Source organism: Lutra lutra, chromosome 8 (assembly GCF_902655055.1).
Source record: "Lutra lutra chromosome 8, mLutLut1.2, whole genome shotgun sequence".
NCBI classification, from domain to species: domain Eukaryota; kingdom Metazoa; phylum Chordata; class Mammalia; order Carnivora; family Mustelidae; genus Lutra; species Lutra lutra.
Genome location: NC_062285.1, coordinates 42,593,161 through 42,618,318, shown reverse-complemented (window position 1 = coordinate 42,618,318; position 25,158 = coordinate 42,593,161). Strand labels below are relative to the sequence as shown.

At 52.5% G+C, this 25,158-nt stretch overlaps 2 protein-coding genes across 6 annotated transcripts in view; both read right to left on the bottom strand.

Moving 5' to 3' along the window:
• CD4 (CD4 molecule) overlaps positions 1–8,161 on the bottom strand; it is a 40,452-nt gene extending 32,291 nt beyond the window's left edge. Inside the window, exons 1-3 of one of the 2 annotated variants that reach the window (XM_047742604.1) lie at positions 8,011–8,161; positions 911–1,011; positions 644–808 (exon numbers count right to left, since the gene is read on the bottom strand). In XM_047742604.1, the coding sequence (XP_047598560.1) occupies positions 644–808; positions 911–959 (214 nt within the window). In that variant the 5' untranslated portion in view covers positions 960–1,011; positions 8,011–8,161. The remainder of the gene's footprint in view (positions 1–643; positions 809–910; positions 1,012–8,010) is intronic. The other variant, XM_047742603.1, reaches the window with a different exon arrangement.
• A 10,021-nt stretch (positions 8,162–18,182) lies between these two features.
• Positions 18,183–24,823, bottom strand: LAG3 (lymphocyte activating 3). 4 transcript variants are annotated; one of them, XM_047740155.1, is made up of 8 exons: positions 24,413–24,823; positions 23,954–24,104; positions 23,293–23,579; positions 22,411–22,671; positions 21,741–22,016; positions 19,649–19,891; positions 19,259–19,386; positions 18,183–18,708 (listed from the first exon to the last, which is right to left on the bottom strand). In XM_047740155.1, exons 1-8 carry the CDS (start codon positions 24,468–24,470, stop codon positions 18,538–18,540), a joined length of 1,575 nt encoding a protein of 524 aa, XP_047596111.1. In that variant the 5' UTR covers positions 24,471–24,823; the 3' UTR covers positions 18,183–18,537. The 4 variants fall into 4 exon arrangements, with proteins under 4 accessions (XP_047596111.1, XP_047596113.1, XP_047596112.1 ...); XM_047740157.1 differs by having other exon boundaries at positions 23,293–23,576; XM_047740156.1 differs by having other exon boundaries at positions 22,411–22,668; positions 24,413–24,822.
• Positions 24,824–25,158: the final 335 nt, after the last annotated feature.

Genomic DNA, 25,158 nt, shown 5'->3' with positions numbered 1-25,158 from the left:
AAGCCTTATGTTGAGTGTAGAGATTACTTAAAAATAAAATCTTTAAAAAAACAGTAAAAAATAAAAATGAGCAATGAAGTACAAACAATGGTAAATCTAACAAACTTATAAAATAAAAAACATATTTACAAAAACACATTTCATGCTGATGAGGTTTTCTCATATGGTGCTTCATGTTGAAGATTCGAGGCCATACAAACAAGAAAGAAGAATTATTTAAAGACGAGCATGAGGGCAAACCTGAATGTGACAGTAAAACTCCTTTACTGCAAAATATGTTCGTAAGAAGTATAAAGATCTTAATTCCTCTTTAAAAAGCTAGAAAAAAAATCATTCTGCTGCTTTTTAATGGAAGCAAAAACATATCATCCTAGGTCTGTAGCAATAACATCCATGAACTTACAGGTTTTATATGATCGTTATTTCTCTAATATCTACTAAAACAAGGCCATGGACATTGAAATTCTGAAATTGTAACAGACACGGAGAGCCACTCCCGGGGCCACCGCAGGTGGCACAGGGAAACCCTGAACTGGGAGGGCGCCCCTGAGCAGTCAACCAGACCCCTCTGGTGATCTGAGTTTACCAGGCATGTTCAGTCCATGGTGTCTTCCTCCCTGGACGGGGAGCTGGGCCACCCTACCTGTGATCCAGAAGTTGCCCTGACGCCCCAGGATCTTGACCGTGGAAGACTGTAGCCAGTTGAAGAGTATGTTCTTCCCCACGGAACCACTGCACGGCAGCTCGGCTGTGTCTCCCACCTTCCCCAACACTACTTCTCTCCCCTGAGTGACCGCGGGGAGCATCGCTAGGTGGGAAAAAAGGAGCTCAGGCCTCAAGGCCAACCCCTCACCTCCGCATCTCCCAGTCAGCCCCTCCTCCCACTGGGACCCCAAGTCTGAGCACTCACCCAACTCCAGCACCAGGAGCAGACACCTAAGAGCAGCTCCTGGATTCATCGCGGCCTTGCTGAAGCAGGGACCTGGGTCTTCCCCGCACAAAGGGCAGGGCCTGAGGAGACACCAATCATCAGTCAGCAGGCGCTTACTGGGCCTGAAGCACAAAGGGATACGAGGGGGTGACCCACACAGCCCAGCCAGGGACCTAACCACCCGTAGGTGCCACACAGGGCTGTGCCCAGGCCAGAGTGGGTTCTCAAAGTGGCCTCAGAAAAAGATTCACATGGGCGCCTGGGTGGCTCAGTGGGTTAAAGCCTCTGCTTTCGGCTCGGGTCATGGTCCCAGGGTCCTGGGATGGAGCCCCGCATCAGGCTTTCTGCTCAGCAGGGACCCTGCTTCCTCTCTCTCTCTGCCTGCCTCTCTGCCTACTTGTGATCTCTGTCTGTGAAATAAATAAATAAAATCTTTAAAAAAAAAAAAAGGATTCACAGAGAAGGTGGCAAACTGGTGGGGACGGAGACAGGGGGCCAGGGCAAGCTGTGAAGGTCCTCAAATGCCATGTTGCCATGAGGGGCCATGACCCTAGGCACCGGGGAACCAGTAAAGGACTTTATGTCAAGAAGGACATGATTTGGTGTGCAGAGTAGCTTCCTTCAGTGACTGTGAGGGGGAGTGGGGGGACAAGCTGGAGGCAGGCCAAGCACAGGAGGCCAGGTGGTGACCATCCTGGTGAGAGAAGACAAGCCCGAACTGAGACAAGTCAGAACTATGGAAATGTGGAAAAAGACTGCCCTGAGCGGCACGACTGAGGGCAAATTCCCAGTACTTGGGGCCAGATACACTGTGAGCGGTGAGGGAGAGAAGGAGTGGAGGGTAACTCCCGGCTCACTCTCAGACCAACCCTGTAAGGCCTCTGAGGGAAAGCAGAAAAATACTGTTTTCAGAGTTGTTTTCTGTGAGTTCTGGAGATGGTGGCGGCTGGGGCGGGGTGATGGGGGAGTGTAGAAAGGCTCTGAATGAACCCAGTACAATGAGCAGTGTGAGGTTAGAGCTGCGATTCTCTCTCTCTCTTTTTAAAAGATTTTATTTATTCACTTGAGAGAGATAGAGAGAGAACACCAACAGGGAGGAGAGGCAGAGGGAGAGGGAGAAGCAGACTCCCCAATGAGCAGGGAGCCCGAGATCATGACCCAAGCTGAAGGCAGACACCCAACTGACTGGGCCACCCAGGCACCCAGAGCATCTGTTCTCAAAGTATGGTCCTGGATCAGCAGCAGCTGTCAACTTGTTAGAAATGCAAATTCTCAGGCCTCACCCCAGTCCTGCTGAATCAGAAACCGGGGGTGGGGGGGGTGGGGGGTTGTCTAGCCTGCTGTGTTTTCACATCCCCCCCCCCAGTTGACTGGCATAGGCTCAAGTGTGCAAACCATAAGTTAGAGGGAAAGGGGGGAACCCCACTGTGCCACAGCTAGGTTAGGCAGCCTGTCAGGGGCCAGGGCCCAGCTCCCAGCTGGGAGTCTGGAGAGGACTTGGGGAGGACGGGGGTGGGATGTGAGAAAGCATCTGAGGCCTGGTTGAGAATCTTGCCAGGGAGGCTAGAAGCTCAGGGCTTTGCTCTGCAGTCGACTGGGAGGAACTGCTGAATTTTGAGCATAGACGGGACAGGGTCTGTGTAGAGCTTTGGGAAGGGGACCAGATGACATGGAGGGAGTGGGGACTGGAGGAGGGCCACCAGATCATGTCTGGAAGGCAGGTGGGAACAGGGCTGGTATCTTTACGCTCCAGGCCCAGACTGCAAGTAGGCCTCAGAGGGGTGGCTGCCTTGGGCGGCAGTGTCAGCGTGAACTTGGTCCAAAGCTCGGCAAGAGGAGACTGTGTGTCCAGATCTATTTCTCTGTCCCCCGCCCGCCCGGTCTTTGCTGACTGAGCTCTGCAGCTCCCTGCCCACTCCCACAGGCCCCTGCTGATGTCCTTTGCGGCCATGTCCACCTTCTATCTCGCGGTACAGTGTTGGGAAGCTTGATCTCCTCCAAGATAAAGATGAGGGTCCAGCCAGCTCTGTAGGGCCCAGCACCCACTGGAGCGTTGAGAAGGGATTCGCGTGTGTTTGGTTAACTTAGACCAAATTGAATTGAATGGAGGAGGGAAAATCACTGACTTCTTTCTGTACTCGACATATTAATTGTGTTACTAAAGTGGGTCATTAAAGTATGTGTCTATGCCCACCCTGTCCTGGATGAAGCCGATTCACCCAGATCCATGTTGCCTACTCGTGCCCCTCCCCCCAATCTCCCTCCTCTCCACCCCTCCCCACCCCTCGGCTGTCCTTCAGCCTCCCTGCCCTGCTCTCTACAAGGAGGTTGATCTCTGCAGACTACCATGTAGGCTCCCTTGCTCCCCTGCTACTAGCTGGGATTGGCCAGTCAGACGCACCCACGAGAGACAGGAGCGTCAGAGAAAGAGGTTGGGGTCTTTTCCCTAACTCTCTTCCTACTCAGGCCTACTTTCTGGCAATTGCTATACTCCCTCCCTCCCCCTTCTTCTCCCCACACCCTGACTGTAGCTCCTGTCAGGTGGCCCCCGATCCACAGCTCAAACCCTCCCTAGGTTCCAGAAACATCATTTCACCCTTGCCCCTTCCATATCCTGCCTACTGCACTTAACATCTGGTGTGCCTCCATGTTCTGGCTGATTCCCTCTTGCCACCTCTGGGAAGAACTCCTTTCTGTAGTCTCTTGAGCCATCAGAGGCAGATTCTGTTTCCCTTTGGGCATTGACCCATGATAGGGATGTTGTTCTCAGATGGGTCCTGGGGACATGGACCTCCCAATGAGGATATGGATATATATATATATATACACATATATATATGTATATATATATATCAGATATGATATATATGATATGATATAATATAAAATTTTATATCATATCATATATATGATATGATATATATGATATGATATAAAAATGCCATCTCCAGGGGGCGCCTTGGTGGCTCAGTTGGTTAAGCGACTGCCTTCGGCTCAAGTCATGATCCTGAAGTTCCCGGATCGAGTCCCGCATCAGGCTTCCTGCTCAGGAGGGAGTTTGCTTCTCCCTCAGACCCTCCCCCATTTCATACTCTCTCTCTCTCAAATAAATAAAAAAAATCTTAAAAAAAAATGCCATCTCCAGTCACTCCATCTGCCTGAAAGAGTAATGTCTCAGGGCCTAACACAAGATAGGGACTTGACAGAAATTTTTTTTAAGTTTATTTTTTTTTCTTAGTAATCTCTTCACCCAACGTGGGACTCAAATTCACGACCCTAAGATCAAGAGTTGCATGATCTTGGGGCACCTGGGTGGCTCAGTGGATTGGGCCTCTGCCTTCAGCTCAGGTCATGGTCTCGGGGTCCTGGGATCGAGCCCCATATCGGGCTCTCTGCTCCGCGGGGAGCCTGCTTCCCCCTCTCTCTCTGCCCACCTCTCTGCCTACTTGTGATCTCTGTCAGATGGATAAATAAAATCTTTAAAAAAAAAAAAAAAAGGGGGCACCTGGGTGGCTCAGTGGGTTAAAGCCTCTGCCTTCGGCTCAGGTCATGGTCCCAGTGTCCTGGGATCGAGCCCCGCGTCGGGCTCTGTGCTCTGCAGGGAGCCTGCTTCCACCTCTCTCTCTATCTGTCTGCCTCTCTGCCTGCTTGTGATCTCTGTCTGTCAAATAAATAAATAAAATCTTTAAAAAAAAAAAAAGAGTTGCATGATCTTCTACCTGAGCCAGCTAGATGTCTCTGACAGAATTTTTTTTTAACCAGGGAAATAGGAAGTGAAGAAATCGAGAAGGTTTCCAGAAACAGAGGGTGGAGGCTGCTCACGGGGGCAGCTGTTTACAAGCTAGCATGGGGCATGGGGTTGCTGAAGGGAAAGAGTGCACTAAGGTCGCTCTTATGTCTGAGAGTGGTTCCCATTGTCCCCCCTATCCCGGACTTGTCCCCAGCTATGTCCTTGGCGAGCAGAGAGTAAAGGAGTCTCCATTTGGAATATCCCTTCTCTAGGGTCCAAATTCAGTATAGATGCCTGGGGAAGGCTAGGGACACTATTGACCCTCCCAGGTGGTGGTCATTTCTTCTTCCTCACGCTATGATCCTGGGGTCTGTGCCGAGGGCTCCTTCCCCACCTCCAGCTCCTTGTACTTCCCCAAATCACCCCGGGGCTCAGCTGGGTGGGGGAAGCTAAGGGTTTCCAGCTGCTGCTTGCTTTGGTGACTTGGGCTTCCGCTGCCACCCCAAAGAGCAGGCTTTTGATTCCCACATCCTCATCCTCCCCAGAGGCACTCTGCCCCAGTACAGTAGCACCCTGTAAGCCATAGTGCCTTAGAGAGGCTGGGAGGGCTTGCTGGTCCCCCAGGCTCTGGCCCCCCCATCTCTCTCTCTCTCTCCCTTTGTCTCTCCTTGTTCCTCTGCTCACATCTGTGTATTTCTGTATGTGTGCCTCCCCACACTGATGGCTCCCATACTCAACTCCCCACATCTGTACCTCTCTTCCTCATAGCCTTGGATGCTAGGAACCAATTCCGGCTCTGTTGGTCTGGCCCGGAGCGCCCCTTGCCTCTCTCCTCCTTTTTCATCTCCACCTCCAGCTGCCACTAAGCTCTAGCTCCTTCTTGCCAGTAAACAGGCATCCAGGCCTCTGGCAGGAACACAGGCTTTCAACAAGCTTTGATGTGAGGGGAGCCCAAGAGCACAGCCTGGAGCCAAAGGTGGGTGAGAGGGAGATGTCTGCAGGGTGGACCAAGGGAAAAGGACAGATTCCAAGAAGTGCACAGAGACCCCAAGGGAGAACGAGGGAAGCTTGGAGGGAGAGACCCAGAGCAGCTCGTCAAAGGCACCGCTACACTTCTCATAATTTCTGATCCCCTGCCAAGCCCAGGGTAGTACAAACTGGGCAGCGTCAGAGGGAAAGGGATGAAGACATTCTGAAAGGCAGCACACAGGCCCAGAGCTGGAGACCAAAAGAGAGATCAAAAGGGACCAAGAGAACGGTGAGACCAAAATGGCAACACACATTCACAAACTCTCTGAGCTCTTGAGGTTCCTGTTCCCCTTGCCCTGGCCCCCGACATGGGATGAGGAGCAAGACTGGGGAGAGGAAGAGGGCACAGCCCCACCACAGCAACAGTGTGTGGTCCCACAGACACTTTCATCTTCTCCCCAGAGCCCCCAGGCAGCCCCTTGAGCCCCGCCGCGGGATGGGCCCCCCACCGCATTCATGCTCTCTACTGGCTTCGTTTACACTTCCTAGAGACCGTGACCCTCTAAGGGACCCTTGTGGTTCAGTGGCTGCAACCTCCGCCATCCTCTCCTTTGCCTCAGACGCCCACGTGGGGGGTGCTGTGCCCTCCTTCCTTCCTTCCCCTCTATCCCCCAAAAGGTGTGGAACAGAGCTCAACCTTAGAGCCCTACAAACCCAGGCCCCCGTCTGCCCCTTTTGCATAACTCACCCTCATCAAAGTTATTTCATTCAACATTTGTTGAGTGTCCAAAATGTGCAAGACCCTTGGTCTGCCGAAATCCCTTGTTGCCACCACCTCACCATTATGGCCCGGATCAGGGCCTAAGCCGCTACAGCCCTTCTGCCTAGAACCAGTTGGTCGGGGGGAGCTTTTATTTCAAGGTAGGCCTCTTCTACCCAAGTGCCCCCCAACTGAAAGAGGGAAATCATGTCGGGAGTTCTCTCTGATCCTGTCCTCGGGGAACTCCTTCATCTGAGGTTATGAAGGCGGCCATTTTGTATGAGCCCACAGAATCTAACACAGCACAAGAAATTATTTATCAAAATATGAAACGGGGTGATCTCCCCCATCAGGTTCTACTGTCAGCCTCGCACCCCTAAAAATTTGCCCCACAAGGAAGGGACTTTCAGGAAGAGCTATCCCACCCAGAGCAAAATGTTTGAATTAGCGATAGTGGGGCGTTTCTATTTTGAGGAATCTGACCATACCGAGAAGGTCCCTCTCCCAAAGAAGGTCCCTCTCCTGGAATATGTCAAAGGGAAGGCTGAGGATACCTGGGGGACAGCGTTGCAAGGCCGTGGAGGTCTTAGGAGAGGGGAAAGGACAGAGGGTGGAGGTGGGCGGTGGGATTATACAAGACATTCCATCTCGAGGGGTAACACCTCCTGCATCCCCCCACACCACACCAAGCCCAGGAGGGACCTGCAGATCCTTTTCTAAACTGCCTTGCCTCCTTTTCTAGAGCAGCTGAGACATCTAAAATTTTCTTAGAAGCCATTTTTCTAATGACGTATTTACCTAAGAATATGTATCTATCATGTTTACAGCATTGCATATCTAAGAGCTCAGTTTTAACCTTTTCAGAGAATTTCGTTAATCATGAGCTTTAAGCTCATTAAAATGGAAACACCCTTAGACATATTGTTCAAAAATCCTAAAAATGCCCCAAGTTAGACAAAAATGTACAAATAAATATAAGCAGAAAAGATAGTAAAGGAACCTACCTCAGTCATAGGGCTTATGACATTCTGCAAACAAATATGGTTTCTGGTGTGAATTTCTGGCAATGGCGTCATTGGGAAAATTCATCTGGGGAGACTCGTTTCTAGACTAGATTTCGCTTGTCCTTCTATTTTCTTGCTTTTTCCTTTGTTTCCCCTTTTCGTTTAATTTTTTTATGGGCATCCTTCCTCCTTAATACACATTTATTCTTTCTATTCGTTTCCCACCCCTTCTTCTGTCTTTTCTCCCTCTTTCCCCTCTTCCTATCCTCTTATCCTCCATGGCCCCTTATCTAGTTGCCTCCCACCGCCTTTCTCAGCCTGGGTGGCCTCCAGTATCTGTGCCTTCTCTGACCTTACGATCTAACTCAGCGCCACTCTGAGGAGCACCTTCTGCTCCAGGCACTGAACTGTGCACAGGGGGATGTGGAGAGAAGTTTGCCATAGTCCCCAGCCTCTTGAAACTCACAGTTCATTTAGTGCGAAACACAAGAGAAGATGACCAGAGTGGTAGGCAGAGAACTGAGAGTCCAGAACCTTCCAAAACGCATCTGCTGTCACGTTCTCCTCCCCTTCCCAGACCCTTGGAAAGAAATGAAACTGACCGTATCCATCTTACCTTGGGACTTGTGTCTTCCCTCCCTTCTGCTTTTCACACAGGTGTGTCTATGTGAAGGCTGGGAGTGTGTGGCCAGGAGCCCCCTGAGGAGAGTGCTTGTTACTTCTGCAGAGATGTATGTAAACGAAGAGACAGGAAGCCTGGTGGTGAGGCTCCTCCACACCCCAGGCCTGGGCCAACCCCCAACGTCACCATCTGGGGCTGGGGTCCCCACCCCCTGCCTCTCAGGGAAGATGTCAAAGTGAAAATGCCAAAGTCAAGGGAAAAATTTGAGCAGAACCAGACTGGAGTTCAGAGTGTCACTGAACTTGTTGCATAACAAGAAAAAAGATGGCTTTGATGACACTGCAGTTTGGTTCGGGCTTCAAAAGAAGAAGTGAGAGGGAGGTGGGGGACACATGAGGGCATTTGGTAAGCCCCAAGCAACCCCTGACTCCAGAATCTTTTTTATTTATTTATTTATTTTTAAAGATTTTATTTATTTATTTGAAACAGAGAGAGAGAGAGATCAGAAGTATGCAGAGAGGCAGGCATAGAGAGAGAGGAGAAAGCAGGCTCCCTGCTGAGCAGAGAGCCCAATGCGGGCCTCGATCCCAGGACCCTGAGATCATGACCTGAGCTGAAGGCAGAGGTTTAACCCACTGAGCCACCCAGGCGCCCCTGACTCCAGAATCTTGAGGGCATTTGTTCAGCGGGGAGGGACAGGAAGCATTACTGGTGGCCCAGCGTGGCAGAGAAGGCCTGGGCTGAGACCTGCAGAGTGACCCCCAAAGTGACCATGGACCAGATCCTTTTCCTCCAGCCCTTCATCTCTGGCCAGCCCTTGAGTGTTTCTCTAGCCCAGGTCTCTCTCATGCTCCAGATGTGTAGATCTATCTGCCCATTGGACATCTCCACTTGGATGCTCCCCGCACAGCAAACCCAATGTGTCCCACGGGCCACTTCTCATCGGCTTACCACCTCCCTCCAGACCTCCTTCTCCTGCAAGTCCCTGCCCAGCTAGGGCTTTGCCACCTCCCAGCTGCTCAGGCCAGATCAACTGCATGTACTCTCCGACTCCTTCACCCAACCCCTCCCAAGTGTTTATTTGCCATTTCCTGTGGATGTTACCTTCGAACTCTCTCAGAAGTCTTTCCAAGTCTCTCTGCTCCACTACCACCGTTCCATCCATTCCGACCCCAGGCGCCTTCCCCATCCTGTGCCAGGACAACAGCCCCTGCCTCCTCGCTGGTCTCCTGGCCTCCCCATTCTGTCATCCTCTAGGCCATCCTCCACCAGCAGCCTGAGCGCTGGTGCCCTCAGTGCTCTTTAAAGGTGCCCATGTGACCGCGCCCTTTCCCTCCCAGGAAAAGAGCAGCTAGTTGAGCTCCCAACTCCAACAATTCACGCAGACATTTCTACTGGAGACACCCTTGTGATTCATTTGTGGCAGAAAGGCATCGTGCTGCTTCTCGTTTTATTACACGGTGTACTCAACGTTTGAGATGTAATAACATTAATATTCACTGCTTCATCAAAGGCATTCTTAAGTGCAAGTGGCATTAATATTTTTATTCTTTTTTTACTGCAAGGGCCTGGCGGTAAAGAACACAATGACAAGCTGGGTTTGGCTCCACCGCCTTAATTTGTGCTAAGGCAGCAGTCTAACCCAGATTGCTTTTGCAACATCACTGCAATGTCAACAAAGTGACAAAAGCCAACAGCGTCTTACTGTTTTTATGAAGGTAGCCTGACCTCAAACTCTCCCTGAAAGGGTCTCGGGGACCCCTGCCCCCCTGGGCCATACTTCGAGAACCACTAACCGAGGAAATTTGTTTTTTTAAAGATTTATTTATTTATTTGACAGACAGAAGTCACAAGGAGGCAGAGAGACAGGCAGAGAGAGGAAGGGAAGCAGGCTCCCCGCTGAGCAGAGAGCCCGATGCGGGGCTCGATCCCAGGACCCTGGGATCATGACCTGAGCCAAAGGCAGAGGCTTAACCCACTGAGCCACCCAGGTGCCCCTAACAGAGGAAATTTTTGTTCATTCTTCAGATCTTCACTATTTCTCTGCAAAGACTTTCAGTTGTCCCCAAAATGTTGTGTCTTTCTTCCTTAGTAATAGACTGCTCCCTTCTTTAGCTGAGCTCGGGCCTGCCCAGATTTAATGTCTACTGGATCCCAGCCTCCCTTGCAACTGGATGTGGCTAAATGACTCAACTTTGGTTAATGGATATAAGTGCAAGCGTTCAGTGCAACCTCTAGGGCTATCCTTTACAGAGAGGGTGTGTATCCTTCTAAGGCTTCATCCCCTTCCTGGGCACCTGTTTACAGCCTGCCTGCTTTTCTCACATTACCTCACAGGTCCTAACGGGCATTTAAGTTTCTAACCTCTGATCTAACCCAGTTCTGCCCGTTCATTCATATATTCAACAAGCTGTGTTATTTTTGTTTTTTTGTTTTGTTTTGTTTTGTTTTGTTTTTAAAGATTTTATTTATTTATTTGACAGACAGAGACCACAAGTAGGCAGAGGCAGGCAGAGAGAGAGAGGAAGGGAAGCAGGCTCCTGGCTGAGCAGAAAGCCCGATGCGGGGCTCGATCCCAGGACCCCAGGATCATGACCTGAGCCGAAGGCAGAGGCTTTAACCCACTGAGCCACTCAGGTGCCCCTATTTTTGTTTTTTTTTTTTAAGATTTTATTTTTTTTTTTTTTTTTTTTTTTTTAAAGATTTTTTATTTATTTGTCAGAGAGAGAGGGAGAGAGAGCAAGCACAGACAGACAGAATGGCAGGCAGAGGCAGAGGGAGAAGCAGGCTCCCCGCCAAGCAAGGAGCCCGATGTGGGACTCGATCCCAGGACGCTGGGATCATGACCTGAGCCGAAGGCAGCCGCTTAACCAACTGAGCCACCCAGGCGTCCCTAAGATTTTATTTTTAAGTAATCTCTGCACCCAAAGTGGGGCTCAAACCCACAACCCTGAGATCAAGAGTCTCAGGCTCTACCGACGGAGCCAGCCAGGCCTCCCCATTCAAGTGTCTTCTAGTCCCAAGGCCCTCTGTGGGTGCTGGGAAGCTAGATGTGGTCACTGCTCCAGCCTCCATCATAGACACTGAACAATTAATAATGCCATCACAATTGGACACATGCTACAAAAGAGAAGCCCAGAGTGCTGGGATCTTATTATATGGAGCCTTATTTCAACCGGGAGATCAAGAAAGGCTTCCCTGCCAAGTGTGTATCAGGGAGCGTTGGGCTCTGCAGCAAGTGAAAGAAAATTCAACATAACAGAAGCTTAACTGAGATGGAAGAGGAGTTCTTTTCTTTTTTTTTTTTTAAGATTTTATTTATTTATTTATTTGAGAGAGAGACAGTGAGAGAGAGCATGAAAGAGGAAAAGGTCAGAGGAAGAAGCAGACTCCCCATGGAGCTGGGAGCTGGACTCGCAGATCGTGACCTGAGCTAAAGGCAGTTCCTTAACCAACTGAGCCACCCAGGTGCCCTGAAGATGATTCCTTACCTGAAAGAAGTCTGGAGGCAGGTGCTTCAGAGGTAAGGGAGGCACGGGAGCACTCCCCCCACCCCCCACCCCACACTCTGCAGCAGGATTTGCAGGATTTTCTGCACCTTGTTGCTTCCGCTATCCTCTGCACGTGACCCTTCGTCTCAAGCTCCCTGGTTGGAACCAGGTTCCATTAATAAGGTAAGATGGGCCAGTACCCCATGCTTCCTCTCTCTTGCAAACACTCGTCCAGGTGTAATCGTTATGAAATTACTGTTTAGTGTCTCTCTGGCAGGCTCAAGCGGTGACCATGTCTGTCTGTCTGTCTTAGCACCCAGCCGAGTGCTTGGGCCTGGTAGACCCTTATTACTATTGAATCCTTTATTAAATATATTGACGGGCACCTGGATGGCTCTGTCGGTGAAATGTCTAACTCCTGATTTCAGCTCAGGTCATGATCTCAGTGTCCTGGGACTGAGCCCCACATTGGGCTCTGTGCTGAGCATGAAAACTGCTTAAGATTCTCTCCCTCCATCCCCACACCAACCCCCACTCGGACATGAGGGTGAACTCTCTCTTTTAAAAAGAAATTGAGGGGTGCCTGGGTGGCTCAGTGGGTTAAAGCCTCTGCCTTCGGCTCAGGTCATGATCTCAGGGTCCTAGGATTGAGCACCACATCGGGCTCTCTGCTCAGCAGAGAGCCTGATTCCTCCTTTCTCTCTGCCTGCCTCTCTGCCTACTTGTGATCTCTATCAAATAAATAAATAAAATCTTAAAAAAAAAGAAATTGAATTGTGTTGGTATTTATTGGTATTAAATTTGTCGTGCTAAAATATGCATACTGAGAAATTTATCATTTTAAAACAATTTGGTGGGGCACCTGGGTGGCTCAGTGGGTTAAGCCTCTGCCTTCGGATCTGGTCATGATCCCAGGGTCCTGGGATCGAGCCCCGCATCGGGCTCTCTGCTCAGCGGGGAGCCTGCTTCCCTTCCTCTCTCTGCCTGCCTCTCTGCCTACTTGTGATCTCTCTCTCTCTGTCAAATAAGTAAATAAAATCTTTTTTAAAAATAAATAAATAAATAAATAAATAATAAAACCATTTGGAAGCCTACAGTTCTGTGGCATTAAATACGTTCATGTTATTAGGCGGCCATCACCACCATCCATCTCCAGAACCTCTTCATCCTCCCCAAATGAAGCTCTGTACCCTTTAAACACTTACTGCTGATCCTCCTCCTCCAGCCCTAGCTGTTGGATATGTTATTCTTATTTTATTCTATTTTATTATTTTTTTTTTTGTAAAAAGAATTTATTGGACGCCTGGGTGGGTCAGTCAATTAAGTTACTGCCTTTAGCTCAGGTCATGATCCCGGGATCCTGGGATCGAGTCCTGAACTGGGTTCCCTGCTCAGTGGGGAGCCTGCCTCTCCCTCTCCCTCTGCCTGCTGCTCCCTCTGCTGTGTGCTCTCTCTCTGTCAAATAAATAAAAATCTTAAAAAATAATAAAATAAAGAGTTTATTTATTTGAGAGATGTATTTACTGAGAGAGAGCTCAAAAGCAGAGGGAGTGGCAGAGGCAGGCTCCTCGATGATTAGGGAGCCCGACACAGGGATCGAGCCAAGGACCCTGAGATCATGACCTGAGCCAAAGGCAGACACTTAACCGACTAAGCCACCCAAGTGCTCCTATTTGCTTTGATTTTATTTAAATTCCTGTTGAATACTTTTTGAATGAATGAATAAATGAATGGAAAGCCAAGGATAGGGATCACAAAATCGAATGACTACTACAGGAGCCTGCTAGGTACCATGAGTGAGAAAGTAGGCTGGCGTAAACAATAGGGAGGGGTGGGGAAGGAGGTGCGTCAGCTGGAGGGAATGTGCCTTTTAATGAGGCAGCTACTGAGCACACAGCTCCAGCAGAGATGATAGGAGAGGAACACCAGAACGTGAACCCAGACTTGCCTGCCTGTTCTATCAAACTTTCAAGGAAAGGTGGAATACCAAGCATTTATATGATATCCCCTAATTTTAACGTTGGCAACTAATTGTTCTCGCCCTGACTGAGTCAAACAAAGCATTCCAAAGGACTGAATCTAGCTCAGGGCCACCTGTCCAGCCCTGGGGTCTGTAACCTTGAGCACCCATGACGTTGGATTCTCAGGAGTTAACAGGCCCCAAGGACCTGGCCCTCCCTCTGGGGTTTCCAAACAGGAGAAGATAACAGGAGGAGAGAGGAAGTTTCTGCTGAGCAGTTAGAACTGCTGTGTACTTTATATGGTTGTGCATTTTATTTGATTCTTATGACAATGATGGGACATATGTGCTCTTCTCCAGATCACACAGATAAAGAAAGTGATGCCTGAACAGTTTAAGAGCTACCAACCATATTGGTAGAACTGGGATTCCAACTCGGCTGCTGGAGACCCAGCCCTTGATGATTTCCCCCCACCCCGGCCCCCACCACCTCCCCTCTGCATTAAGAAAGGCCAATTAATTAATTAATTTTAAAAAAAGGAAGGCCAGGCTGATGGCTAAGAGAATTCTTCTCCCACGGTGACAGAGGAGTATGAGGCTGACAAGCCCGTCTGGGGCCTTCTGAGGCTTCGCACCGCTGTGATCCCTCCCATCAATTGAGTGATTTTCCACTTTCCAAGTACTTTCACATACATTAGCACATGTCAAGCATTTTTGGTAGGTATTACTGTTCCCCTTTTATGGAAGAAGAAACTGAAGTGAAGCTGTTTGCTCCATCACAAACCTGTAAGCATGGAGCATGGGGATTTCCAGAAGGCTCCTGCTTCCTGGTAGAGAGCTACTTTTACTGTGTACGTTTTGTCTCCAGTCTGGAGGAGGGGAAGGAGCCTGAGGTGGGAGAAAGATGGGGAGAGGAGCAAAGCCCACTTGGTGGCCGCTGATGGAGTGTTGGGGACCAGGCTGTTGGAGAAGGGGTACGGCAACCTGTGGAGTAGGGAGTTGGAAGCCCCAGGTGCAGGCTTGTGGTGGCCTCTTTACCAGAAACTTCTGCAGCTGCAACGACACCCTCTGCGAAAGGGGTTGGGGGTAGGGCTTGGAGATGGGGGAGGTGGGGGAGGGGGTGACCGAGGCTGTTGTTTGGGAAGCAGAGTCTTAGAGGGCTGACCCACCTCTACCCCAGCCATATTGTCCCTAATTCCCGGACTACATTCGGCAACTCAGAGGGAGGCTCCTGGGCCTCTTGCCTCCCATGGGAGGTTGGAGCAGGCCAATTTCAGAGCTCCGCCTGGGCTCAGCCAGTTGGCACCTGCAGCCCTTGGAGAAACTGTCAGCCACAGCAGCTAAAAGCCATGCCTGCCCCAACCCCACTGCCTTCAAAGTCAGGGGCGCACTGGCAAATGTGATCTGAATGAGCACAGTATGGCCTCTTCCCTGACACACTTGACTTGGCAAGACCCTGGAATTCGTTTGGCTTCCAGAAACTCTGGCCGTAGACAGTAGAGGAGGCTATCAGGCCCATTGCAGTGCTAGGGATGGAGGAACTCAGATGGAGGAACTCCTTCTCCTCATTTGACCTCTCTCCCTTTCAGGCACTATTCCCCCATGAGAGACAAGCTATCAAGCTATCATAAGCAAGATGGCCCCCAGTGATTCTCGCTACTTCCAATTCACACCGTGTGTTGTCCCCTCCCATATTGTATCAGCACTGGTCTGTGTGACCAATAGACTAGGGTAGAAGTGATGGTATATCCCTTTCTTGATGAGGTTATAGAGACTCGATAGCTTTCTTCTTGGCCACTTTCTCTCCCTGAGGAAGCCAGTTGCTATGTCGTGGGCAGCCTTATGGAGAGGCCCACTCAGGGAGGAACTCCAGCCTCTGACCAGCCACCACCCTAGAAAGCCTTTTTGGAAACAGATCCTCCACCTTGGCCAAACCTTCAGATGACCACAGCCCTGGGCCACATCTTAGCAGCCTCACAAGAAACCCTGCACCAGAAGCACTCCACTAAGCTGCTCTTAGCTTCCTGAAAGTGTGAGATCATATGTTTTAAATTACTGACTTTTGGGGTGACTTTTATGTGGCAATAGAGCATCTATTTTTTTAACTTCATTTTTTAAAAGATTTTATTTATTTACTTATTGGGGTGCCTGGGTGGCTCAGAGGGTTAAGCCTCTGCCTTCAGCTCAGGTCATGATCTCAGAGTCCTGGGATCAAGCCCCACATCGGGCTCTCTGTTCAGCAGGGAGCTTGCTTCCCTCCTCTCTCTGCCTGCCTCTCTGCCTACTTGTGATCTCTCTCTCTGTCCAATAAATAAATAAAATCTTTTTAAAAAATAGAATAAATAAGTAAATAAAAATTTTATATTTATTATTATATTTATTATTATTTTATATTTAAATATAAAGATATTTATTTATTTTATTTATTTATTTGGTTGGTTGGTTGGTTGGTTTTTTGTTTATTTATTTGACTGAGAGCCAGAGAGCACAGGTAGGGCGGGAGTGGGTGGGAATGGCAGAGGGAGGAGAAGCAGGCTCCCAGCTGAGCGAGGAACTGGGATCAGGACCTGAGCTTAACCACTGAGCCCCCCAGGCACACCGCTTCCTTCCTTTCTAACAAGGGTTTAAGATGATCCTCCACCCCAGCCCCCACTGAAGTTTCCTGAGCTCCCTGCCTCCTTCACGTCCTTTCCCCTCCAGGACCCCAACCTGGAACACTGGTTTGCCAATGAACTTGGAGATGCAAGATAAATTCAGCTAGCTCCCTGGGGGGTCTTAAGCGGACAGTAAAAGAGTCTGAGGTTATCCTGCCAGATGCGGAGTGGAGCTTTGTGGGGAAAGGGGAGGAGCAGAAATGTGTCACCCCTAGGAGAGACCCCACAGAGGAAGAAGTAAGAATGAAAGGAGGAGCCCTATATGCCCAAGCCCCATGCCCTTTCCTCCTTCTACCCTTTGCTCTTTTTCTTAGTGGGTAGAGGAACCAGGTGGCCTTTCATTCTGCCTTTGTCCCCTCCCTGTCCCCTTGGTTCAGGAGCATGGGGAAGTCCCCACATAGACAACGGTGAATCCTTGATCTCATCAGCCCAAAGGGCATAGGTTGTTACCCAGTAGAGAGGAAAATTGCCACCCACAGAACTTTCCAGGAAACCCCTACCCCATTAAAACATGGGGGCTCCCACCACACCCTAAGGAGAGTAGGGTCACAGGGCAGACCTGAGGTGTCTCCTCAGCCACTGTCCCCAGCCCACAGCAAAGGGTGGGAAAGATGCTTTCGAGGCTTCTCGAAGGAACTTCAAGGACCTAACCTTACAGCGTGATGATCTCTGGTGAGTGTCAGAGCCTCTCTCTGTGCCACTGTTTCTGTGACAAGGCAATGGTTACCACCAACCTAAGGCTCGGAAACTCAGGTTGTTTTAAATGGTTCATTACTCAGGCTTCAGAGGGTGCCCCTCGCCCTCTAAGGTTCTGCCCAGAACAGAGGTATCCCCAAGTCTCGGGCCACTGTGTCTCCACAGGGATAACTTCAGCCTCCTGTTTTGTGTCACTGGGCACGTGGCACCCAGGCGCAGTGGGATACCTAGCAGGGTCTCTGCCATAGCGCCTGTACATGACACCTTGTGCCCCCCACTTCTGCAGGCTCACTCCCACTCCCTACCAGTCTTTGTTTCCTCCAGTCCAGGGTTAAAATGCCCTGGCAGAGCTGTGTGCGGCTGAGCCCTGCGTGTATCACAGAGGGACCTCTAGGTTCCTGGGGGTGGGAGGTTGCTGGGGGCCCGAGGCTGTGTGCACCCTCTGCGGAAGGACAGCTCAGGTGAATGTTCTCTCCAAGACAGAGACAGACAATGAGGGAGGCAGGCAGGCTCGTGGGGGCTTCTGTACCCTTCCTGGCGTGACCAGGACCCGCCGGCTTCCTCCTTCACAAATGGGTGATCAGACAAACAAATCATATGCACGGGGGCACCTCAGTTTTCAAAGCCCTTTGACCATCCAATACTCACAGCAACCCGTTTTCATGGGTTATTACCATTATTCCGTATAATAGGAGGAAACCGAGGCTGAGGAGATCAGCAGAGATAGGATCAGAAGCCAGGTCTCTGGACTCCTAAAGCTACACCATCGCCAGCAGTCTTGCTGGCCATTTTTCTCCCCACATGGGGCCTTTGTTCACAGCACTCCCCTTTGTCAGATTCGGTTCACAACCTCCCGCTGGGTCTCTGTGTCCTGAGGTGGGCATGGTTCAGTCCCTCTCCTGGAGAGTGCCCTGGCTAGGTGACCGTGGCTTGGTGCACACACATACGCAGACCGTAGAAAGTGAACCCCGCCGAGGTGGTGCCTGCCCGCAGGGATCAGGGCCTGTCTGGACCACTTGCGCTGTTCATCTCCTCCGGCCTGCCCCTGCCTGCCCAGCGCCCTCCCATGCTATGATAAGCAGTGACCACCGGGTGGCAGTGTGTTCTCGTGCCTGGGACCAGACAAGTTGCCCAGAGCCAAGAACATGGGGGTGGGGAAGAGGCAAGCAGGAACCTCAGCCAGCTGCCCAGAAAGGTTGCAAGACCTGATCCCCTGGAGGACGTGACATAGCAGGGCTCCTCCGTGTGTGTGTGTGTGTGTGTGTGTGCGCGCGCGCGCACGGGCGCACGCGCGCGCACTGCAGCAAAAGGGCCAAGGACAATGTGAAATGGAGCCAAGTGTGGGATGGGGTGGGCCAGGGGAAATACAAAGGAAACCAGGGCAGCTAGCATAATACAAGCGAAGGACACAGAAGAGAGCTTTAGAGGTAAGGGGTGAGGGCTTTTTCGGAGCTTCAGAAAAACGACTACCAGGGGAAAGAGAGAGAGAGCAAGAGAAAGACCAAGGCAGAAAGAATCACGAAGAGGCCAGGAACAGAAAAGAGGAAGATAAGAGAGATTGGCTGGGGAAAGTAGGTCGGAAGGCTGAGGTGGGAGAAGGGAGCCCCCAGAGGCTGGGCAGAGACAAGAACCTTCCCTGGACAAGAAGGAGTCAGACTCGGGCTTGCTGCTGATGGGGAGTTTATTTGGACCTAGTTGTGCAGATCTGTGGGCTTCCAGGTCAGAGTTTCGCTGGCTCCAGCTCCAACTCCGGTTCGGGCTCTGGCTCCAGCTCGGGCTCTGGCTCCAGCTCCAATTCCAGCTCCGGCTCTTGCTCCAGCTCCCCTAGCTTGCTCTGAGCCTGATGTGGGTGAGTCCCATGCTCCAAGGCAGAGAATCTTCTCTGAAGCCACTGTGGGAATCCGCGGAGGGCCGGTGGGGAGAAGGATGAAGGGAAAGAGAATAAGGAGGATGCCGAGTGTGTCTGTCCTTTCCCAGCCTCCTGCCCTTCCCTATCCAGTCCCAGGCCTTTTCTCAGCCCCTTCAAGCCTCCCTTGAGTCCTCCAGGCACAAGGAGTCCCTGGAGAGGCTTAGGAAGGCGGCGGTGGGGGGGTGCTCTGAAGGCAGGATGAGGAGTCCACCTCGGTCATCTTCCCTGAGGAAGGGGTGCCATTCAGAAAACTGAAGAGAGAGGGGCTCCTGGGTGGCTCAGTGGGTTAAGCCTCTGTCTTCCGCTCAGGTCATGATCCCAGGGTCGTGGGATCGAGCCCTGCATCGGGCCCTCTGCTGGGCGGGGAGCCTGCTTCCCCCTCTCTCTCTGCCTGTCTGTCTGCCTACTTGTGATCTCTGACTGTTAAATAAATAAATAAAATCTTAAAAAAAAAGAAAAAAAGAAAAGAAAAGAAAACTGAAGAGAGGGGAGGCCAGTGGCTGGCAGGGCCTGAGGGGTGTCCCCAGCTCACCTGTCTTCTCCAAAGGTGAAAGCCAAAGGCTCCAGTCATCAAAAGCAGAGAGAGAATACCAAGGATGAGAAAGAGAGGGAGATGGCCTGTGTTGGGGGCACCTGGGGCCCTCCCAGAGCGCCGGGCACCTAGAGAAGAAGTACATTAGGCACAGGGTCAAAGGATATCTTGCCACCCCACATATGTTACAGAGGCAGACATCAAGGCCCGGAGTTTGGGGACTTATCCAGGATCATGAGCTAATGAATGGTGGAAGGGGGTTGGGGCCTGGACAAGAGCTAGAGGTTAGAAAGAAAAGATCTGGAATGCGGGTGGGCAGGGAGGGGTCTGGAAAGTGGGATCAAGAGGACTGGCCTGGAGCGGGTGCCGCGGCGCTGTGGGGTCTCAGACCTGGGCCAGCCGGCTCAGAGAGGTACACCGCTGTCCCGAGAAGCCTCTCCCCGTGGTACACCTGGCACTGCCAGGGCTGGGAAAGGAGTCTGGCTTCCGGTATCTCCAGCCAGGGTCCTGAGGAACCTCTCCAAGACTGCTTATCCAGGGGGCTCCACAAAAAGCGCTCTCGTCCCGATGCCGGGGTCACCTCACAAAGCAGTTTTCTCAGCTTGCCAGATAACCCGAAGGATTTGGGAGTCACTGAGAAAAGCAGAGGGAAGAGATCTTTGGGGCCCGGCCCCCTTACTTGAAACCATAGACTCAACTTCCCAGTCTCTATCGCCTGGCTCTCACCTGGGCTCTGATTGGGTGAGGTTGAGGGGAGGAGATCGGGGAGGGGGGTCAGGGCCAAAGTAATCTTATCAAGACAAAGCTCTGGGCAGATCACTCTGCAGTTCAAAAGCTGTCCAGGCTCTTTACTGCCTGGGGACTATTCAAACTCAAGCTGGCCCAGAAGGATCACATAACAAATACCATCTTGGATTCTCTTACACAACTTTCTACTCAAATGCTCAGAAACCTCAAGATCGGTCAGGTGTGTTGGGCCCCACACACACACCTTACACTTTTTTTTTTTTTTTTTTTTTGCTTTCATGACTAGGCTCACATCGGTGCCCCCTGAATGTACTGTGCCCCCTTTTCTGAATGTTCAGAGAACAGTGAACTGACCAGCACATCTATACACAGAGCATCTCAAAGCTGTAGAGTGAGAAGAGAGAGGGCAGGGAGGGGGACACCAGTGGTGAAGGGTTTTGAGCTGAGCATAGTGGTGAAAAGTGGTGGAGGCATCTAAGGGTTTGGTGACACAGACACCAGACCTTAGGCCTCAAGGCTGGCACTTGCTGGCTGTGTGACTTAAGCAAAATCCCTTCTCTATAAAACAGGGGCAACAATCTCTTCCAGTGAGCTGTGGTGCAGAGAACCTGGACAAGTAACACAAAACAGCTGACCCTCAAGAAGACCTTGGACGGAGAGAATTGGGAGGCTTTGTGGGCTGACTGGATGTGGAAGAAACAGGAGGCCAGTTTCAGGGGGAGTGGGATGCAGTTACTGACAGAAAGGCTAAGTCAGCAAGAGGACACACGGTATGAGGAAAGGATGGGGCTTGGAGTGAGGCTGGGCTGTGGGTATGACATATCAGCAGAGCTCTCCTGGAGCAGGTGGAAAGTCAGCATTGGCCCTTGGGAGATGTAAGACCTATTAGCGTATTCACTGATTTGCTGAACCAATGTACCTTTTTTTTTTTTTTTAAGATTTTATTTATTTGACAGGGTGGGACACAGCGAGAGAGGGAACACAAGCAGAGAGAGTAGGAGAGGGAGAAGCAGGGAGCCAAGCAGGGAGCCCGATGTGGGGCTCCATCCTAGGACCCTGGATCATGACCTGAGGCCTTCAGGCACCCCTAATGTACATTACTGAGCACCTACTATGAGATGTTACGGTTCAGTGACCACAGGTGAACACTAAACACACAGCCCAGCTGTCGTGGCTCATAGTTACCAATCCATCAACACATACTTTCTAAGTTTTGGGTTTTGTTGTGTGTTTTTTTTTTCCTGTGTTTATGTTATACTCTCTTAAAAAAAAAAAAAAAGAAAGAAAGAAAGAAAAAAAAGCCCTTGCTCTGTAAATATTTGCTGACCAAGGGACTGATTTATTAACTCCTCCCAAATCCAAACCACTTCCTGCAACTTGAACCCAAGCACTGGTCCCCAAGTAGAGGAGGATTCTAGAGATAGAGTCCCCCTCTTTTGAACCATTCAAACTTTTGCCACCTCTCCTTCTAACTTCTCAGACCCTCCTCCCAATTCATAGCAGGGGAGTCCCTTAGAGGAGAGCGGAATGTTCACCTAGTGACTCAGGGGAGATTTTCAGTTTCAGTTCTTTATGTGGGGGCGAGAAAGGAGGAGGCCACCAGGGCTGCCTCTGCGACGTGTGCCCACTGGCCTAGCATCATGAAGCGGATCTGCCCAGTCTTGGCCCAGCCAAGGCCTGGCCTCCCTGTCCCAGCTCCCCTGTGATGGGAGTTCCTTTCCCACCTGGGGCTGACCTGTGATGACTGCCAGAGTGACTGTAGCACTGAGCTGCTGTCCCTGCAGATGGATGCGGCAGGTGTAGGCCCCCGCCTGGGCCTGGCTCACAGCGTCCAGTTGGAGGGTAAAGTTGCCATTGTCTCCAGCCACCAGGAGGTCAGGGCCTCCCCCAGGAGGGCTCCACTTGGCAGTGAGAGAAGACTGGGTCCCCACACCAGGGGGCAGGCAGCAGGGTAGGTCCACCCTGGAACCAGCTCCAGCGTATACCGTCAGAGGCCCTGAGGGCTCCAGACCTGGGGAAGAAGGAGAAGCTAAAGTTGAAGCAGAGAGGGGAGGTACAGAGAGGCTGGAGCAGGGAAGCGAGGCAGAAGAGCAAAGGAGGGGGTCTGGCTCTGAAGAGCCCAAGGGAGCAGAGTAATGTGGGTGAACTGAGGATGCTCAGAGCCCCCCCACGTGGGCCAGCAGGAGACCAAACGCTGCCAGTGAGGCTGGATGGCCCAGGGAAAAGCCGGGAGTGGGGAAGGCAGCTAAAATGTTGCAATGCGAAGTAAAAGTGAGGCCTAGAGCATTCACGGTGGGCTCTAGCTAGCTGCTGGAGACCTGGTCTGGGGACCCAGAAGTGAGGGTGAGGTGATGGCGGGCAGGGAGGGGTTGTGTCCAAGGGTGAAGGCAGCCCGAAGAAGTTACCCAGAACCGTGAGGTTGTACGTGAGGGAGACATTGAAGCCATCTCTGTAGGTGAGGATGCAGCCCCACAGCCCAGAGTCTGAGGGGCTGACTTGGGGCAGGAAGAGGAAGCTTCCAGCTAAGTGGTGATGGGGGGACTCCCGAACAGGGACTCTGCCCCGGAACCAGTGCACAGAGGCTGGCAGGTCCGGGCGGCTGAAGGAGCAGTTCAAAATGACCCAGTCGGAGATCCTGAGGGACCCTGGGGGGCTGGCAGTCACTGCTCAGGGATAAAGGAGGTTTGATTAGCCCTACCGCAAACACCTGTCTTCTCCTAGAAGACAAAAGGCAACCCTCCTCCCACCACCACCCTGCAAAGCCCCCTTCCCCGTCCCCCCACCCCACTTCAGTCCAGTGCCTGGTACCTGGAGATATTTAAAATGGATGCTCTGGGACCTCCTGCCTCCTTCCCCTCCCCCCTACACCCCTGCCCCCCCACCCTTCCCTTTCTGCAGACTTTGCCTGAGGATCCCCACTAAGCCCACCTCCTGAGCTACAGATGTCTGAAATGAGTCACTCCAGCCCTGCCCTCTCCCCCCAACCCAGGGGTGCCTCCCCTCCTCCACCCTGGCACTCCCAGTGTGGGTGGGGGAGGGGAGCTCCAGGGTGAGACAGTCTCTCCGTAGGGTCCTCTCCCCACACACGTGCTCCCCTGGGGGGGCCCCCTGCCACTCTGCTCCCCACCCCCTCCGCTCCCCTACTAGGGGCTCTCGGCCGGGGCCCCGGGCACCTCCTGGGAAGCACAGCCCCTACCCCCGGCCCTTCCTGCCTCCGGGGCGACGGGGACGGCGGCGCCCGGCCTCAGCCCCGCCAGCCCCGCTCCCGGCGGCCCGCCCCCACCTACTGGATGCCTGGCCCACGCGCAGACGGAGGCTGCAGGCGAGGGAGCGGTCCCGGAGGTGCACCGCGGCGCGGTAGTCCCCGGCGTCGGCGCGTCGGGCCGGGCGCAGCCACAGCGAGAAGTCCCCGCGCTGGAGGCCGCGGTCTTCCAGCCGCACGCGGGGCTGCAGGGGCGGCCTCCCACTGCGAAGGCCGCCGGGCGCCAGCCTCAGCACCACGTAGCGGCGCGGCCCGGGGCCCCGGGCGGAGGGCGCGGCGGGGCGCAGGCTGGGCGCGGGAGCTGGAGGGCTGCTGGGCGGGAGAGAGGGACGGGGCTGAGAAATTCGAGGGCGAAGAAGCCTGCGCCACTTCGAGGAGGAGGAAAGCCACCCAAGAGGAGATCTCTTGCCCGCTAACCGTCCCCATGCCCGTCTCCCCTCGGGTTGGGCCAGCGCCACCCACTCTCTGGAGAGGCAGGTGTGGAAGGGATGCAAGTGTGAGGGGAGCAGTCTTTCCCAGGAAAGGCAGCGGGGCGGGCGGGGTTGGGGGGAGCTGAGCCACTGGCTTCAGAGAGACTGACAGCTCAGCGGAGGAGACCGATGGCTAGACTGGGCCTGGGGTTATGAGTAGGGATGCCAATGCTGTTGGATTTGGGGGATCCTGTTGCCCGAGTTACGGATGCATACCTGTCTGGTAGATGGTGCCAAGTGACCCCTGCGGTTCGCAGAAGGCTGACATCCTGGGGAGGGATTGTGGGCCTGCAGGGGAGCTGAGCGGGAGCCCCCTCCTGGGCCCACACCACCACTGGGACCTCTGTCCCAGACCCTGGAGCCTCCACTGGGGAGGAAAAAAGAGGCCAAGGGGAGGGGCCATGAGCCAAAAGACTTAGGAGTAAAGAAGGAGCCTCAGTTACCTGAAGGAGACACAGGGCTGAGGAAGACCTTGGGTTTCTGTCCCTTCCCCACCCAATGGGAAGACTAAAGAGAGGCTTTGGGGGCAGAAGGACTGCCCCAAGCAAGGCATTAGAAGAATCCACCCAAGCTAAGGAACTTGGCATCTGTGAGGTCCAGACATCCCTGCTGACCACCCCCTCCCCACCCATGGGTCTGGAGGGCAGCCCTCCCAGAGGGTCAGCCCCATCTTACCTGGAGCCACCCACCGCAGTTGCAGAAGCAGCAGAACCAGGAACTGAGCCTCCCACATCTCCCCTTGGGCCTGGGCCACGCTGAGCCCCCAAAGGGAAGAGGTCAGAAAGAAGGGAGGGACAGATGGACAAAAGAGAGTTCTGCAAAGATTTGGGGTGGAGGAAGGGAATCTAGAAGAGGGACAAGGACAGAGACCTAGAGATAGAGGGAAGAGCCAATGACAGGAGGCTGGAATCTAGAGGCAAGCTGGCCAGATCAGGCAGCAGGAGTTGGGGGTGGGGGGGAGGGGAGGTTCCCAGCAAATGGGCAGGGCAGTGGCAGAGAGTAGAGCAGAGGCAAGGTGGCTGTCTTGAGCTGGGAGGCAGTTCTGCTGCTCCAGGGCCCTTGCCCTTGTCCTTCTGCCTTCCCTCCACCTTCCCCACTTCCCCTCCCCGTCGCCCCCCCACACACCCCAAGGCTCACAGTTTCGCTTCGCAGTGGAAAGTCTGAGGGGGTTGATTCCCAGCAGCATTACCCTCCACTTCTGTGGTGGCGCTCCCCTTGTTTATTTCCTCAGTCCTGGGTGTCCCCACCGAACCCTCCCCTCCCCCACCCATCTGACTATTCCTCCTACCCTGGGCCTTCTGTGTTCTCTCCAAGCCATTTCTTCCTGGACTACCTGCTTGCCCAACTCTAAGCTGCTACTCCAGTCCCAACATTAACACTTTCTTCTTGGCAAGCCCTTTTCTTGGTACTCCTCTTCTCCC